At 33.4% G+C, this 20,074-nt stretch overlaps 1 protein-coding gene across 8 annotated transcripts in view; it reads left to right on the plus strand.

Moving 5' to 3' along the window:
• The window catches only part of LOC108966412 (nuclear factor of activated T-cells 5), a 79,861-nt gene that overhangs the window by 56,716 nt on the left and 3,071 nt on the right, over positions 1 to 20,074 (plus strand). For 7 of the 8 annotated variants that reach the window (XM_018929288.1, XM_018929289.1, XM_018929282.1 and 4 more), the window contains 10 exons: positions 872 to 996; positions 1,554 to 1,963; positions 7,057 to 7,431; positions 7,893 to 8,036; positions 8,108 to 8,390; positions 8,463 to 8,619; positions 9,260 to 9,498; positions 9,566 to 9,767; positions 16,605 to 18,339; positions 18,422 to 18,666. In XM_018929288.1, coding sequence (XP_018784833.1) covers positions 872 to 996; positions 1,554 to 1,963; positions 7,057 to 7,431; positions 7,893 to 8,036; positions 8,108 to 8,390; positions 8,463 to 8,619; positions 9,260 to 9,498; positions 9,566 to 9,767; positions 16,605 to 18,339; positions 18,422 to 18,666 — 3,915 coding nt within the window. The remainder of the gene's footprint in view (positions 1 to 871; positions 997 to 1,553; positions 1,964 to 7,056; positions 7,432 to 7,892; positions 8,037 to 8,107; positions 8,391 to 8,462; positions 8,620 to 9,259; positions 9,499 to 9,565; positions 9,768 to 16,604; positions 18,340 to 18,421; positions 18,667 to 20,074) is intronic. The other variant, XM_018929290.1, reaches the window with a different exon arrangement.

The raw sequence follows: 20,074 nt of genomic DNA on the forward strand, positions 1-20,074 counted from the left end.
TTTTAATTATATTTTTTTAATATCCTTTTTTTTAAATATACATATTTCTTATATTTTGTTTCATATGTATCTTTTATGTCAGAAAAAGAGAGAAATTCTAAATAGACTGCCAAAAAATCACTGCATCAGTTCACCCTAATTTACACAATTTCCAGTAATGTAATTACTTATTGCAATAAGCTGATTTAATTATTAAAGTTTTAGTTAGGCTTCGACCCGCTCTTTGTAAATATGTACCTATTTATAAATACTTAGTGCATTACGCCTATGAAATAATTAAAAACTTATTGATTATCGCGGGGATTTGGTTTGCTGATCTGTCACTTATCACTCTCGCGTACATACATATGTATGTATGTATGTATAAACATATAAAGTTGTTTATTATTGTGCATGGCACTCGTGCTTTCAACGACTGTCTGCGCTTTGGCAGGCGCCCCGCTTAAGGCATCACTGAAACTCGGTTCTGCGATAACAGGCGCTGTCATACCATAGCGTGCTATATTTATGGGCTTCTACATTTAGCAAATATAGACTTATACAAGCATATAAACATACATACATATGCGTGTGCTTATTTAATGCTATTAATTATGTATATTTACCCATTGGTTTTGCTTGAGGGCGTTGTACTTACATTTTTATCAACATTAAAAATGCTGTCTGCTCGTATGCAGCACATGTCTACACACCATACATATCTGTTGCTTTCCCCTGACGTTAAGCATTTTCTACGATTTGCAATTCTTTGTTGGTGCTCGACCCTCAGATGCGGCTGATAATGTGCGTCTAGTGATAATTTTTGATAACTTTATTAATTATTTTATTAATTCGAGCTTTTTATTTATTTATTTTTTTCTTTTTTTTTTAGGTATGCGTATGACCATGTCGACGGCATCAACGATGACAGCACGCATTCAACGAAAAGGTTTTCGTACGCCCTCGAAGCGATATCCGGGCAAGGCGATACCGAGTAAATTGCATTCTGTTTCGCGGGTATGTACTTATGCAATAAATACATATATATTTTATAAAGTTATTAGTGAAACGAAATCATTCAAATAAACATTGAGGTAGGATTCACCTTGAAGTATGTGTCTAAACCTGGTGAGACGGAGATGTTTGATTAAAATAAACTACTGTATCAATTGATTTCAAAATTTTGAGAGTATATTTATACTGACATAGTGTTATAAGAATATACAGTAAAATTAAAAAAAAAAATCGTAAACGCTAATTCAGCAAAATTCTTATTAAACTAGATGGTAGTACCCGTAACTCAAAAGCTGACAATATTGAGGCATTTAAAAAAAGTTGAATTTTACCGAAAATGTTAGTAATTTTTTGCTCATCCAGTTAAAAAAACATATACAGTACGTACTGAAAGTACCCCTTGAGGTATTACTGTAGAAAATATTACCTTCTTAAAGTGATAGTATGGCTTATTCCAACAATGGATTAACTTTAGTACAGTGCTTATGATTCCTTAACTTATTATATTATTAAGTAAAATGTGTAACCTCTCTAATACCAACACACAAATTCTTCTTTAGATTGGTCCTGGTAAATTGGTGCCTGGCAAGCGTTTCCCACCACGACCGCATCCACCGCCCTGTGATAATTCCAATGATAGCGGTTTTGGCTTCGATCAGCATGTTGAAGTACAGCAGCAGCAACAACTACAAGCCCATCATCACCTGCATTCGGCCAGTGGTAGTAGCGCCAGCAGCAGCAGTAGCAGCAGCAGCAGTGGTAGTGGTAGCCCGGGCAATAGCAGCGATATTATGCAGAACAACAACAACACTGCCACCAATCTAAGTATCAATAATAATAACACCAGTAGCAACGGTGGTCATCATCACGGTAATAACCATCATCATCATCATCATGGGCACGGTCATCACCACAGCTCGTCGGCCATGCCACACTCGGCGCATGTCATACGTGCCATACCGGCCTCAAGGTACGTACGCAGCGCATAATGTTTTAACGAAATATTATAGGCTTTTTAGACGTAATCATGATTGTATGCTCATTCATGCCCATCCTTACACGAACTCTCTCTCCCTGGTGGCACGCTGAACATGTTGTTTTTTTTTTAAATTTTATTAGCATGAAGCGTTTTCTGGAAAATGTGTGTACTTTTTTTATAGAAAATCTATTGTCAGTTTTTTTATTGTTGCTTTTTGATCAAAATTAAATACCTATTCGATTTTTGTGTTATTCTACTGTCGTAGTTAACTAATTTATAAAAGAAGCTAAATGTCGACTTTTTTTTATAATTTCACAATTGCTATTGCAATTTTTTCGCGTATTGCTATTGCCATTGCATTTGATTGCAATTACTTCACTAACTGATATTTTCATATGTGGTTGCATTTTTAGTTTATTTGTTTGATATTTTTTTCAGTTGCTTTGCAACCGTGTTGTTTACATAGTTGGTTCTGCCAATTCAAGTATTTTTTATTTTCTATTTAGTTTTTCAACTTGATGCGGCTTTGTAGTTGTGCATACATTATTTGCACGCCAATCAACTTTGTAATCAAATATTTTTCTAATAACTCTAAACTGAATATTGAAGCAATTTAAAACTTTTGAAAACGTAAAAGAAAAAGTTCTTGGTCTGCACATAATCTCCTCCTGAATTTTTACAATAAATCACTTTTTAGTCGTACATTACTATCCATTTAGGTTAGGTACATTATTTACATATCTAAATTTTTGTATTTAGTAACAAAAGTGTCTATCTCCAAACGAACCTAACCCATCCAACCTATTCTTCGTTGCATACATTGTAATAAAAGCACTTACGGCCCACATCCGCTTCACGTGAACTTCAGTTTATCTTAAAAACGGCCCTTCAATTGTATAACTCATGAAATTTTCTAATAGGAAAATGAGATTAAAATTCGTTTGCCCTTATCAGTGCCAAAATGAAAACAATAACAACTTCAAACAAATCACATTTTTTCTTGTTGGAGGGTTACTTCACTCGATTTTTTGTTGTCTGTAGAGTGATAAAAGACACTATACAAATGGTTGCTGTTGTTGTAGATTTTTACATGGCTATCTACAAAGAACAATCTTTATTGTAACTACAAAGCAATTGAGGTACAATTTGTGTTTGTTTGCACGCAACTCAAAAGCGTTGCTGCGATAACTTGGCATGAGGTGAGTGGGCAGGCAAACTGAGTGATTGTAGGTCATGGTGACAATAGAGCCTTTTGCCGCTTTGTGTATGTATGGATGTGACTATGTGCGCCGATCTGTATGAGGGGCTGTCAAGTGCATTATTACAAGTGTATTAGTAATTGCATTTTACAATACACATACATATGTATGTATGCATGTATGTATTTTTATTTGCAAACAATTCATATATTACACTCTGCGTTGTTGATTCTAAGCAGGTGCTGTTATTCATGTTCTATGCCGCTATTACAGCAGTTTTATTTAATTTGTTTACATTTACTGTTTCTGCAACGAATCGTTGTAAGAGAGCAATAATGTTACATATGTACATACACTGGCATATAGTAGACTCTCGCTACATATCGATATCTTATCAGTCATAATGACGACAACGGGAGGAAAAATCACGAAAATTATTGTTGTTGTTTGTTAGTGTAGTAAAATAGCAGCTCCAACGCTAGGTAACAGGTAATAAACCGCCGACTTATCAGTTAAGTGTATATACTCGTAGTATTAATGCATGCATAGAGTTCGCTCGCCGCAAATCATTGTTGTCAACCGAAAGTGTTTCTAATGGTGGGGGATTAAATAAAAAATGAAAGTTTCAATAACCCAAACAAAGCAATAAAAGTTGTTGGATATGTTTTGTGTTGTATTCCAGATGGCCCATTAAACAGTCTAGTTTATTTGTGGAAGTGCTCATCTATCAGACATGTATGTACATGTAAAAAGAGTGATGCCTTAAATGACTACATTAATCAATTATTTATCAATAGGAATTATATACGAGGTGTGTTCATATATATGTGTATGTATATGTACATACATATGTATGTATATTGATATTTTATTAAATTTACTTATTTTGTAAGCTTTGAAAAACTAAATTTCGCTGTTATTTGAGTAAATTATTTACGTTTCAGCATAGGGTGTATTAATGAAGAAAAAACTAATGTATCTGGCACTTTCGTATGTTAATTTAAAAAATGATCAGGGTAACAAGCGAAATATCCGTCTGTTTTACGCGAACTAGACCGTAGTTTTTGAGCGATCAATTTGAAATTGTCACATGTCCTTTTCGCAGAGCTTATAATATAATACTTAAATTTTTATCTATGAAGAGTGTTATAGCTCGGGCACCCATAGTTAACGTTTTTCGTTTTATCTTGTTTGTAAATTAAAAAAACAATGTGCTCCCCCGAAAATATTTGCTATATCCAAATATTTAATAAACGTCTAGTCGAACTAAGTCACTTTTCTATTTAATAAAAAGCTTTAAGGTCCGCCAAAATACAAATATACGCACGTAGTTGCTTATAGATAAATAATTTTGGAAGACTGCAAGTGATAACGAATAACTTAAGTGACCGAAAACGCACACGAGACACCGGATTTTTAATTTTTATATTATCATTTATTTTATTTAACTTAAGTACTTTTGATTTAGTTTTTGTTTTGCTATTTGCTTCGCGTTAATGCTTAATTTCAAATCAAATGTCTAATAGCCTGTTTAGGATTTTAACACATGCACATGCATGTTCATTTATTTCTATATGCATATACTGTCTACTCGGCTGTTGTTTTTTAATTTAATCTTTATTTTTATTTTTGTTGAGGCAGTTCATGTTTGCAACTTGTTGGCGTCACACAAACGTTCCAATCGAAAAGCTCCTAAGTATGAATTATCCGCTATTTATATAGTATATATGCATGTTTGCATACTATACACATACATACAAATATATATATGTATATAAGAGTGTTTGTGAATCGCACTTTCAGGTTTTCTGTCTGACCGTATCGCCACTTTGAAATCTTCACTTGAGTTTCTACGTAAATACGTATTTTTTTCGTTGATTTTGTGTTTATTTGTTTTAATTTAAAGTAGGTAAACGGCAGTGCTTTAGTTACATATTTCAGTTTTCATTTATATTGCCCACACATAAGTATTTATTGTGATAAATTGTTCTATCTTATTTGAATTCAGTACGAATTTTCGTAATTAAATGCAAGGAAAAGCGCTTAAAATATAACTGACGCAACTTGGTCTAGTTGAAAAAATGTTTTAATGGCACAAGTTACAAAGCTGTGAATTATAGAAGGGCTAAAGTAATTTATTTGATAAGATTTACTTTACAAAAAATTTTAATTTTTTCTTATTAATTTAAATTTTTATTATTAATACATCCCACCCACCATGTGGTGTACCTCTGTATACATACTTATTCCTTTTGGTGAAATTTGTGCATAGAGATGCTGCTTTCAAGTCATTTTTCAAAAATCAATAAATTTCAAACATCGTTATTTATATTCATGTACATATGTAAATGCCTAAATTTACGCCTATGCCAATTGAATGCCCACACTCCGTTGACAGAGCCTAACACGTGCCCAGTTGTCGAAGGCTATTTGGTTATTAGAACAATCTTGCATATATTAAGTGCTAGTTTTTTATACAAACAATTCAACAAACTTATACATTGTTGCTGTTTTTTTTTTAACTAATGCCTAATTAATGTATGCTCTGTTTATTTATACCTTAATTCTCGTTGGGGAAGTGGAGAGTGCTTCATATGTATGCATGTATATTTACATACATATGTATACTTAGCTGTGTATAATTGTTTGTGTACATATCTAAGCATATACACGCAACCATTAAGTTATTATGCACATATCGCCACGTGTCGCAGTGTTTTAGTTAAACAGTCGTAGTACATACTTATATTTGATTATAGGCTTCATAGCCAAGTTAATAGCCGAAAATCACAACAATATGCTAATGGTGCAAATTAAGGGCTATATCAATTTGAGTTTCTAATTCATGGACATACATATAATATACATATGTAATAATAATAATATACATATGTATGTATGTATACATACAAATGTGTATTTTATTTTCACTGAAATTTCCTGCTTTCTTTCTGCGATAAAAAAAAATTAGGTTAAGCCTGGAAAGCCGTTTGTTTTTTAACATTATAGTTGATAAAGCTGATTTTTTCAAGAGTAACACTTTCTTCAAGCGCCATTCTCCAATTATTAGAAAATTATATTTACTTCGAGTCAAAAACATATTTTATGATTCTGTTGATTCCAAATGCATGTACATACATATGTACATAAGTATATACGAAAGTAATAGCATACGCGTTTAAAAAATTATTTTCAAAAGCTACCTTTAATTTGTATCACCCGATAAAATTAATGAAGCCTAATAGTGACATTTCTTTAAAAAAAATTATACAAATTGAAAACACGATTAAAATGTGAATTTTCCAATTTATAAAATTATAATTTATAATAATATTATTTCAAAAGCAAGAGAAGAAATAATTTTTAATATTTTATTCCTGATAAAGTAAAGGAAATTTTAAATCTTAAAGATGCTTCATCTAACTATAAAATATAATACATTATTAATTTGCTTTTTTTTAATTTTGCGATTTTTTTTTAAGTTCTCCCAAATTGATAACGATTGCATAAAATACTTTAGTGTATTTTTAAAACATATGTATATTTGTACATATTTTGTTTTTTAATTTTTCAAACAATCTAAATTTTTTAAAAAGTTTGGCATTTAATGTTAACTGTATTATAATACAATAAACAGCAAAATCTCTACCCACAAAATTTTCACCATATATTTATATTACTTATGCAATACACGTGCGTCTAAAATCTTATAAAAAGCTTATTGACAAACATAAAACTAATTGCTTCCATTCAATGCAAACACATACATACATTCTAACATCAACACCTGCGACAAAAATATACCAAAATAAACATAAATACACGCCACCGCCAATTTATGCCACCAACAACCACAACGCCACATACGCATGTACTTGTGTGTAGTTCAACACCCAGCAAGAAATTGCCATTTGTCAACTCCACGGACGATGAGGACTATTTCGATGATTTTTGTACTGATGACTCCAATGATTACAATCGCAAGCGCTTGAATTCGGATTCTAACAGTCAGCCGTTCGGTCTCAATAATCAAAATCAAACCACGCAACAGCAGCAACAGCAACAACCACAATATGCTGAAGGCAATTCAACGAGCACGAAGCGTAGAAAGCTCGAAAGCTTTGTGGAGCTCGACAATGACGATGCATGTAGTGAAGATGCTTTTATACGAAAAATTGCTAGCGCCACCAATTTGGAAGCGCCAACCGTTGAAGCACCGCCACCAACATTGATGCTGCTACCCGCAGTGGCACCCACAAAGTAAGAGAATTTTGTTTGCTTTGTTTAATTTTGCTTCAACTAAAACCAAAATTTTATTTGTATACAAGATTTTTTTTTCGATATTATATGTACATATGTATTTTTATGTGTTCTCTAAACAAAATTGCTGAAAGCGCAAACCTGGAACATTATTTATCTATTATCTATTAACAGTTTTCTGTGCCGAAAAAAGTTTGTATGAATTTTTATTTAAAAAGAAATGTATGTACTTACGCTTACTGTTTCTTTCTTAAAGTGTATATACATAAACATACATACTATATATTTATCTAAACTCGTCCTAACCTCTAATTGTATCACGACACGAAGTACACGAAGCTACACTATAGTCACTGCCATTTCATGCTCATCTTAACTTTTCGAAAAATCAACAAAAAAAAAAAATGTATAAATTTTTTACCGAACGCACTTAATATTCTCCCTCTTTCTCTCTTTTGCAGATTTATACCAACAGGTCCTCGCGCCATGACCAGAGTAGCACATAAGCGCCAGCCGGCGGTGCCGCAAAATACTATAGTGACCTCATCGAATGGACGAGTGCAGCTGGAAATTGTCTCTCAGCCAGAGCAACAGCATCGTGCGCGGTAAGTTTATTTATACGATCCACTATATGTTGACTATTTGACTATATATTTTTTCATTCGATTTCTTGCAGTTATCAGACTGAAGGCAGCCGTGGCGCTGTTAAAGATCGTAGCGGCAATGGTTTTCCCATCGTGCGTCTCACTGGCTACAATAAGCCCGCTGTGCTGCAAGTATTCATTGGCACTGATATCGGCCGCGTGGCACCACACATGTTCTATCAAGCCTGCAAAGTGGCTGGTAAAAACTCCACACAGTGTAATGAGAAGAAAGTGGACGGCACCATGGTCATTGAGATCGATTTTAAACCAGAGTCTGATATGACAGTTACTTGCGATTGCGTTGGCATACTCAAGGTGCGTTCCCTCACCACGGTGTTGAGTATTTTATTAATATTAATATTTTGTTAAATGTCATTTATATTTTAGGAACGTAATGTTGATGTGGAACACCGATTTCCGGATCATTTGGCGCAGAAGAATAAAAAGAAATCAACACGCTGCCGCATGGTATTCCGCACACAGCTAACACATGACGATGGCACCTTGGAAATGCTACAAGTCTGCTCAAATCCTATTATTTGCAGTAAGTTTTTTAAATCCCAGATACATTTTAATATTTTTATAAGAATGAGTGGGTGGCGATGACGATGCCTCTGTAATTCTTAACTTTCCCATTCTTTAATTTAATTTATGTTCAAAAAATTGTAAAAAGCGATCGATAAAATGGCATGAAATTATTAAAAAAATAAATAATAATTTTTAATTAGATACAATTTTAAAAAATTTCAAAAATTCTTAAATAGTATATCGCTATTTTCTAAATACAGTTACACGCAAAAAAAAATTACCACACAATAAGACCAAAACATAATATTTTTGTTTTCGCCTTAAACATAAAGTAAAGGAACAAGGCTAACTTATTCAAAAATTCTTTTTTTTTTTTTATACAGAAATTTATTTTAAAATATTTTAGCTTCAAGAGTGTATTTTTAAAGATACTTTAAGTACCAATCCTGCATATACATAAAATCCTTTGGTGAAAGCGAAATTAAGATTTGTTTCTTGTTGCTTCACTTTTGAGAGAAAGTAAAGGAACAGAACGAAGTTTATTCAAAAAATAATTTTTTTTATATAGAAATTTAATTTAGCATATTTTATATATTCTTCATAAAAAATCTATATTTTTTTGTACATCAACATAACCTCATTTTTCCTCCTTACAGCACAACCACCAGGTGTGCCGGAAATATGTAAAAAGTCACTAACTTCATGTCCTGTAGATGGTGGACTCGAACTTTTCATTATCGGCAAGAATTTTCTCAAAGACACACATGTGCTCTTCCAAGAGACCTACGAGAGTGTGCCGCCAAATGAAGTTGCAACAGAATTAGCTGTGCGACAGCATTTAGGCGGTGCATTGTGGGAGCAAACCGTGTTGCCAGATAAGGAATATTTACAACAGGTCAGTCTTGCTTTTTATTATTTATGTACAATTTAATTTACAATATCTCTACCTCCCCTCCCAACAGACCCATTTGGTGTGCGTTGTGCCACCCTATATACATCAGAATATAATCAAACCAGTCACAGTGCAATTGATAATTATTTCCAGTGGCAAAAAGAGCGAGCCACACGCATTCGTTTACACGCCAAAAGGTAGTTACACGACCTTGGCAGCTGCAACCACATTAAGCTCAGCGGCATTGCATGGTAGCTTATCAGCGGCACAAGGTATTTATTTGTTTATTTTACATTTAGCTTTTAAAACATTTTTTATTTAAAACGAGAAGTGAAAAAAATATAGAAAACAGGCGAACAAAACAATGAAAGATAGAGAGAGTACATTTAACGAGTAGACAGGTTGGCAGGCAGGCAGTTTGAGGTTAGAAATGAAAACTTTCGTTATAAATCAAACAAAAATGTAGATTAAATGAAGATTACGCAATTGCATATTAATTGGAAAAATTACTATTATATAAATAATGCATAAAATAATAAACATATTTTTAAAATTATGACACGTCATATATAAGACTTAAATAGCAAAAAATGCATATATAAGGCAGATTTTTTTTTTCATAGTGATAGTACGTACCTTTACGTAACTTATATGCAGTTTACTTATAGCAGCAAAATCCAGTTGTCATATACCCCCAACTTTGCACAGAGCTGCGTGCCACAATCGGAATAATTGCATACATCTTTCACAGGCAGCGTGAAATTTACTGCGATATTTCATAGATATGGCAATAATTTCTAGCTTTTACGTGTTTAATTTATTATTTCCTGAAATGCTAAATTAAATCGCTGATGTCGATTCATGCAAATTACAATTTTTTTCCTGTTAAAACCGTTTCCTTTAAAAATTTGTTTTCTATAGTTTATAATTTGTTTGTTTCTGTTACAAAGTAAGTGAAAAAAAAAGAAAAAGTAATTAAACTCGTTATATATATTTATTATATGCTTGCAAACACATATCTACACGTAAATCATTGAAAAAGTGCAACCAATTGAAATATCGCATAAATTTGACTTATATACTTTCTAAGCTCAACGATAAAAAAATCTAATTTTAAGCGTGCAAACAATATAGCAGTTAAATTAATACAATATTTATATAAAAATTAAGTATATACAAACCAGCAATTGCCGACGAAGCCCTAAAAAGCTATTCGAAAGTAATAGTTATGCACAGTTTTTGGGATATTATTTCATTTTAATCAACTGAGGATATCCCGAATTGGGCTTACTACCACAAAAAACACAACTTGAAAGCGACAATTTACAAAACAAGTACAACATTTTAGAAGCAGAATATTTCATTCGACGTTTATCATACACTGTGACAACGTCGCTGCCGCCACCGCCATCGCCGAATCTAATCCAGACAACTTTGATGTGTGATTGCTTACTCTGTTAATTGAGCTTTTTTTTTTTCATTGCTTTATACAATACAAAGGAGCAGCAGCTACATACATTCTATTTATTAGCATACAATATTGGTTTCACTTTTAATGGTTTAGTGTGTTGGCTTAACGTTTTTCCTTAGTTTTTTTCGGTAGTTGTTTTGCTCAAATAACACAATTCTTGTTTTTTGTTATGTTGAAGAATCGGAAAAGAATTTTTGTGCGAATTTAGTCGAATTTACCACTTCCAATGCAGTTTGTCGGTGTGAATGTGTGATGTTTGAATGTTGGCGCAGAGTTTTCTTGGTTACATTTGGCATGCGGTAGACCGCCAACGATGCAGCAAAAAAAAAATATTAATACTGAAAAGAAGAAGAAGAAGTGTTCTCCCCTGAATCACAATTAATCAAACAACAATAAACTGCTAGATGAGCCTTTATACCCAACAAACAGCTTAGTTTCCGCAAGCTATTTACTTGATTTGCAGTTGCTTTCACTACTATTTGTATACAATATTTAATTGTATTTGAATATTTGTATGAAGTAATAACAAACAACGGTAACAAATTGGATTTTCAGAGAAGGAAGACTTGAAGTCTCAACAAGCAAGCCACAACGAACACAAAACTTTTATAGAGTTTTTTTCACACAGGACCCAAATTTTATTTGATAGGCAGCTTTTCAACGTTCAGTCTTTTTTGGCTTGATTGCTTCTGTGATTAGGAGATTTAATCACATACAGTAAGAAAAATATCAAAATGTTCACCTGATAAAACTGTTGAACGCAAATAAAAATGACAATAACAAAAAAAAAAAAATTAAAATACAAAAATAAAAAAGCTCTGTGTTCTAAAATAAAAACTTAAAAAAATAAAGATTAAACAAAGAAAAAAAAATCAGCAAATCACAATAATGAGCTAAGTCATTAACTCACAAAAGGATTTTGTTCAACACTAATCACAAAATATTTTTACTTTATTTTCCCCTTCTCCTAGCAATTTAGGTATTTGTGAGTGATATCAAATCAATTGAAAAGCGAAAGTATATTCACATACATACATAAAAATATATAAATATCTATATATATTGAGAATGCATATTTGAACTTCAAGCTGTTTCAATGTTGACAATTGCAAATGTTGCGCGTCGAACGATGCCACCAAAACACTACGTTACTTTGCAAATGCACAAATGCGAAACACTTGAATCTCTCGAAAAATACGCGTATATTAAAAATTAAACAAAACAAAAAAAAAAAAACGTACATAAAAAATAATAAATTTAAATGACATTTAAAGCGATCTATAGAAAGAACAATACCAAACATACATGCTGCAATTGCTGTCGTCGAAATCATTTGCCACAAAAGCTTATGCGAATTAAGCGTACACACACGCCCACATGTAGATGTCCAGAGAGGAGACCGATTTGACTTTGATTGCGTTCAAATATTGCTAAACTGGCATAGATTTCCATATCTACTGCAGCAGCTGACTAACCGGTATGCAAAGAAAATGCATAGATACACGAGTTGTATGGAAGAAATAAGTAAATAAAACAAGTTAAGCCTAAAAATGAAGGCATACAAGCACCCATGCTTATCGATTTTCCAGCTGCAGTATTGAAAGTCACAACACCAAGTTATTCACTGCTCCACACCGTAGCGGCTGGCTGTTATCTGCTGTCGTCACCACACCAGGGTTCGTTTCGTCTCGTCTCGCCTCGCCTAGCTTCGCCTCATCTCGTCACACCTGCTGCATATGCTTCACCAACTGTACATTAGGGTACTGGTTTATAGAACAAAACAAACAATATTTCAAACAAAACTTATTTCAAACAATTTTTACTTCATTTTTTCCTTAAGCTACTAAAAAATACATAATTTAGTATTCGCATTTGTCTCTTTATATATTTAAGCCACCATGTCCCAAATAGTACATACTACAGTACCTACATACATATTTACCGTTACTCTAATACATAATACTTACTACAGTTTCTTAATGACACCTTTTTGATAACTTTTTTCCTTTTTTAAGCTTTTATTTACTTTGTTTTTCTTTTCATGCGCGCCTAAATTAATTAATAATTATTGTTATAGAATCTGTAGACGTTTTTGAAAAGAAAAATACTTTGAAATAATATTTTTTAAAAGCATTGTGCAAAAATTAGAAATTTTTTACTAGATTTGGCCGTCAAATAAATTCAAATAATTGTATGAAATTAAATTAGATAACATAAAAATGTTTGAAACCAAATTTTGTGTAAAAATATCTACTTCGTTGTATGATATGCAAATAAAATTAACTTAAAACATTTTAATACACCCCACATCCGCAATTTATTAATGCATTTTAATAATTTTTCTTTTGTTCTATTTTGATTCCATAACAATAAAATTCATGTCAATACATAAAAAAGCAGGGTGCTCTGTATGAAAAGAAATTTTTGAAGTCCTCGGGCTAAGAATAATAATTTTAAAAAAAATTAACACAATAAACGAATATATTACATTCATGAAAAATAAATTACGAATAATTCATGAGAATTTGAATATGAAATACGAATACAAAATATAAAATTTTTTTTTTTAATGTTAGTAACAATGTATGCAAAAGTAACTGCATAATTTCTATTAATTATTGGCTTAAACTAAATAATTTTTTGTCATTCGTTTAAATATTCTTAATACTAATTTAAGATAAAATAAATGTATATTAAGTTTGTTTTCTATTGATAATAATTGACTTTGATTGAAATGATTAGCTTAGAAAAACATTTTTTTTTAATTTAAAAATTCGACACAGCTCCATCAAATGTCTTAATGCAGAGCATTCTTTCAACTTCGGCACTAGCCGACGGCATCTAATGTAAACAAACACTACATTCAATCGGTTCAACGCGCTCGTTATTTTTTCTTCAAAATTCTAACCAAAATTTTCCAGCAATTAAATAATACAAAGCGTTTGACGTCATATTATCCAACAGCAACAACTTTAATATCTTCTGCTACAACTTCCCTACCGTCCAATAAACGTGCTTCAGCCATAAATGTATATTTCGGTAATGTACAGATTCTGCGTTAATCTTTCTAAAACCAAAACAAAAATATTCATAATTTCATTAACATTTAAATTTTGCTTTTCATTATTGATTTCCTTTTTTTTTCCTTTTTTTACTTTTTGTGGTTTATTGTTGTAACATTCATATGTTGTGTATTTTTTTCTATATTATTTGCTTTTTTTACACTTTTTCGTTAAAATTAACAAACCATTTTGTTAGGCACAAAACAAAAACAAAAAAAAACAAAAAAATCAAGTTTTCTTCTTTTCAAACAGTGGCTTCTACAATAGCTAGTTGGCAGTGGCAATAGTGCGAGATCATCAACGTTGGTCGTCCTCCCATTCACTCAGTATCAAATTGGGCTCTTCTCTTTTATATTCCTATTTTACAGGTTCTTAGCGCGCTCCAAACGTTTTCGTACGTGAACCAACCCATTGCAACTACAAAGCAAACTTTCAAATGCAACTCTTCTTATTATCCCCCACACTTACCATAATTCTTATAATCGTACTTTATATACTACATAGTTTTGCCGATATATATCTACATAAATATATAATATATAAGTATCTAACTACTTACACATGAACATGAACACAAACACAACAAACATAGCTTAAGTGAACTCACTTAGAGAATAGTTATTCATAAGTTAAGCGGTGCGGTTATTTTATAATTTTTTTTCATTTACTTTAAACAAACCAGCTTTAAGTATTGAAAAAAAACAAAAATAAACATTTGTAATTTCTTAATTTAGTTAGAACCAAAATTGTCGATCATGCTAGACATGAAATTCGATTTCAAAGTGGTTGGAGATTATTTTGAGTTGTGTTATTTTGGCGAAGGGAGAAAGAGAGCTTGAATGAGTGACATGCGTTACACCTAGATTTTAAGTTTTTATGTAAGTATGTGTGCGTGTCAGTATTAAGTATAAAAATGTAAATTGGATAGAATTTAGTTGTTGTTCATATTGAGCGTGTAGAAGAATGCAGTAATTTAGTAATTTCATCAAAGCTTCGGTACTCCAACTTACATGAAAGTGTTTCGAGAATTTCAAAAGTACCTTAACAAAAAAGTAAATGAAATTTAATTTTTTATTAATCTTTTGACATATAACTTAAAAAACTAACCAGTTATTACATTGAAATTTAAACAACCAGTTTCTTTAAAGCTTTTGAAAAATATTTTATATTGGAAGTTGCATTTAATACCTCAGTTTTCAGAAGCTTTCATTAAAGTTTTCTAATTCATTTGATTGGTATTTATTGATAAAAATCGAGTGAAGTTCTTGAAAAATTTTACTCATACCAAGTTGCATATAAACTTGCCTGAGCTTTCCGAAGCTTTCATGTAAATTATTATAATAATTTAATAATAAAAATATAAAATTCGGATAATTTTGTTATAAAATGCCGTAGAATTAGAAAGGATCCAATTGTTGCTGCTGACTTTGTCAAACCAGGAGCCGATCCTACCTAGCTCTTAACTTAAAGTGAATAATTACTAAGCTCAATTTTTAACAAATATTAGTTAGAAAATATGACAACATATCAGAGAGAAAGTGAAAAGTTAAATGCTTTTAACAAATTTTAAATAGAAAAATTTTAAATTAATGATAAATAATATATTATTAAAAAAACATATTGGTTGGTAAATATGAAAACTTATTTAATTATTTTTTTGTAATATTTAAAGAAGTGAATTTAGCAACTTTTGCATTTTAAGTCGACCTCAAAACATTGTATTCACTTTTACCACGCATTCGAATCATAAATGAACGGTATAAAATAAGCAAATCATTTCAATGCTGATTTCCTACTTAACACTTTCCCCTTTTCAGTAGTTGTCGACATATATACTTTTTTTTTTTTACTTTTTTCTAATAAAATTTCGTTATCAGTATAATTTAGTGTAGATCTATATCAACTGCTTTTGTACTCGTTTTCACTATGTGGTCATGTGTTTGTTTGTAAACAAATTTAACAAGGTAGTGAGTGTGTGTGTATGTGTACTTATGATGCACTCAAAGTAATTTCCCCAGCTCATCAACCAAATGCAGTCAAAAATATATAAGAACCGTTATATGAAATATATTTTTTTTCAATTAATTGGAGTGAAATTGAAATATATATAAACCGTTATGTGGAATATATCATTTTATCCATTATTATTAGAGTGAAATCAAAATATAACGAAATCTCGAGAGACGCAATTTGGCTGATGAATATATGTAGTTGCTGCAAGCAAAATAGCATAATTGGAAACTTGATTTAATTTAATAAAAATATTAGATTTGAACAAAACTTACTTATAAGTCGTAGCACATAAAATTTAGCTCTTAAGCACATATATAAATTTTTGTTAAAAAGTATACATACATCATATATATATGTATATATATATATATATATATATATATTTAATCTAAATCTATATAAATTTAAAATTCCAAAAAAACAGAGTAACTAAATATGTTTGTCCATTTTCAATGAAATACAATTTTTATTTATTATTTTATTATTCTTACATAACAAATGACATGCTGCCACTTCTTCCCCCTCTCTGGGCGTTATTAACGGAATCTCATGTATATTTGTAGATGCCAACACATTTATGGATACAACAAACGCTTTGGCGCCCGCCCTGGGTGGTGCTACGGGCGCAGGTGGTGGCGCTGGCGCTGTGCTTTGGCCGGCCGGCACAGAGACCAAACAGGAGATCGATTCCGGCATGATGCCACCACCAATTACCACGCAAATGCCGATGGGTGTGCGTCGCCCTTCATTGCCCACCGCCACTCCCATGTTGACGGATCAGCAGTTGGTGCGCCTGAACGTAGCTGACACGCTCAAGACTGAGTTGATTGATGATACATCGCAAAGCTCACTGGCCGACGCCATACAAGCGCCCGATGTCGTTATGGCTAATTGCGCCGCACCCATTAGTCCGTCGGCCATGCAGTTTCACGCACATTACGATCACAAGAATAGCATGGACGCGATGATGTTCGATTCGAATAGCATGTCCGCGTTTCCAGTAGCTGCTGCCGTTGAGTTGGCCGTAAAGACCAACATCGCCAAAGCTGTGGCACAACAACAACAAGCTGTTGCTGTGGACAAATTCATTACGGATTTAACTAAATCCACAGCGGTGGCAGATGATCCCACTGTGGCGGCTGTTGTAGAGGAAACTCTATTCAGCGGCGTCGGTGATGTTAACAGCGCCGTCAGTGCGGTTATTGATCATCCATTCGGTGACATTATGCAGCAACAGCAATCGCCAGCCGTACTCGAACGTAGTTTGTCCATATCGAGCAACTCCTCCTCGAATTCTAACAGTTCGAGTGGTTCTTCGCCACACACTGGCCTCACAGCCACACTCTCTGTCTCACCAAATAACTCGTTGAATGGCCATAACTCACCCATTACACAGGATATAATATTGAATTCAGAACCTGCCGCTGTACTAAATGCCATGCCGATGCAGCAACTCTTGCCCACAGCTCTAGGTGGCAGTCCGAACGCGGCAGTGTCGCCGAATGTTGTGGTCGAGGCGGCCGTCAACGTACAAGGTACGCCAAATGCCACTGCCGTCGCCGATCCTACCGGTGGCATTTCCACGGAAATGATCATGAATCCCGCAGTCTCGCCGTCCACGATACTGTGTTCAGCCAACGGTGCTGCCACGGCTGTGGTGCCGAATATTATGGCGCCGCACCAAGTCACCATGGCCAATTCGATTTTGAATGACATCGCCATGCAACCGCAACCAACACAACAACATGCTGCCGTTGCGGCGCTTGCGCTCAGCAATATCATAATGAGTCCGACCAGTGCACCGGGTGCGGTGGTGGATGATGTGGCTAGTGTCGAACAGACTGTTGATCAACCGGCCGATGTTACAGTGGCCACTTCGACTGCCGTTAGTAATTTGATTATTAAAGCCGCTGCCGATCTGATATCAACTCAGGAGAAACAGCAGCAACAACAGCATATACAACAACAACATCAGCAAATTCAACAGCAACAACAACAGCACATACAGCAACAGCATCAGCAAATACAGCAGCAACAACAGCAAATACAGCAACAGCAACAGCAAATACAGCAGCAACAATTACAACAGCAACACCTGCATCATCACCAACAAGCGGCAGCGCAGCAGCAACAACAACATCAGCCAACACAAGCATTAATGAATGGTGCCGCCGCTGCTACCACTGCCAGCACCAGCCCTTTGGTGAACTTGCTTTTAAATCATCCCGACGCGCCGCCATCGGCCGCAGTCGCAGCAGCCGCTGTCAGCGAAGTTCAGTCGCAATTCTCATTGGCCATGTGAGTATTTGTCATTTCACTACTCTACATTCACCTGAGTTACTTGTAATCAATCAATATCTAATATCCCATCTCCTTGCAGTCCCCCTACAGCAGCACCGCAGGAATCTCTCATTGTCGCTTTGGCCACCGAAAACTCAATGCAAAAGTCCGTAGCCGCAGCTGCAGTGACCACAAATGGTGCTGTTGTTACGCAACAAACTACAGCTCCAGCTGCCGGTATTCTCCCTGGTGCTGCCGTTGGACCCGTGCCTCTTCCGCAAGAGTTGACCACCATGTCGGATCAAGATTTGCTTAGCTACATCAATCCAAGCACTTTTGATCAAAGTAAGTGGATTCTTCTTTGATTTCTTTTGCAAACCCTGAACACCCTGTATTATGTTTGGCATGAGATTTGTTAAACCCAGAAAAACACTACGGAGATCCCGTAACGTATAATTATAAATTATTAGCGTTAGGAGCGGATTCCCTCAATTTTTTTAGATATCAGTTTGAAATTTGCACAAGCCTTTTTCGAACAAATTATTGAGATCGAAGTACTATAGCATATATAGTAGGTAGCTGCCATACAAATTGGCCGATATTACGATATTACTTAATGCCCTAGGGCAAAAAGTAAAAAAATTTTTTTGGACCGACTCTAACTTGCCAGAATTGATTTGTTCCAATATAGGACTAACCAAAGTTGTAAAAATAATTTTAGTAACATACGGATCTCTAAATTATTTATCCCCGCAAGAAAAGATTTTTAGCTTTACTTTAATGGTGACTTGTTTTACTCCATTAATTTTTAATCCAATTGAAATCGAGTTGAAACTAGTATGCAAACCTGCGAATTCTTGTCAACACTGCAAATTCCAGTGCAATCTGCAAATTTGGTTGTGTGCGTTGATAAAATATACAATCAGCTCAGTAATTTTCAATAATCTAACATCCAGTACCGGGCCAGGAATAAAGGGATGTTCACCTTATTCCAGTGTGAGAGCGCTGCAAAGTTTTTTTATAACATTTTCCATTATGGCCAGATTGGACAAAATAATAATTTTGGACATTTGAATTAAAACACCCAATATTTACTACGAATAAAAATTACTATATAGTGGTTAATTAATATATAGAGAAACTATTTAAATCTTTTTATGGTATGTTAAAACAATTGACTATTGACCTTTCAATACCCAATAAAAGATTTTAAGCTTTTTAGCTTTTAATCAATAAATGTTTTTAATAATCTTCCATGGAAAATAATACTATGATACTTCACATTACAAAACGTTTCATCAAATACATTTAAATTTCATAAATTTATTTAATTTTCATTAGGGGTATTCTCTTGCTCTTGCAAACCCTTTGCATGGTGCACACAGAAAATTATTTGCAATGGCTGTAAAATATGTCAGACCAAAATCCAAGTTTATTTTCGTGCAATGACAGGTAAAAAATAATTGCAACCCTGTGCTAGCTGTCCCTTGACTTAAATACATATTTTGACGTTAAATTGTAGAGGAAGGTAAATTTTAAATAGATTTTATAATTTCTATTTGAATTATAAAGATTTGTTGCAGTTTTTTTTTGTTAAGAATGACACAATAGTAATTTACAATAAATTGACCGAATCAGCCGTTCATATATCACTAGATTATGCAATGGGTGCTCTTTCGTTCCGTTCTCACTGACGTTGGAAAGTTAAAAAAACAGCAGTCATTCAAGAATTCACATCGCTTAATATTTATCG

This window comes from Bactrocera latifrons, unplaced genomic scaffold (genome assembly GCF_001853355.1).
Source record: "Bactrocera latifrons isolate USDA-ARS-PBARC rearing strain unplaced genomic scaffold, ASM185335v1 scaffold_16, whole genome shotgun sequence".
Classification (NCBI taxonomy): Eukaryota; Metazoa; Arthropoda; class Insecta; order Diptera; family Tephritidae; genus Bactrocera; species Bactrocera latifrons.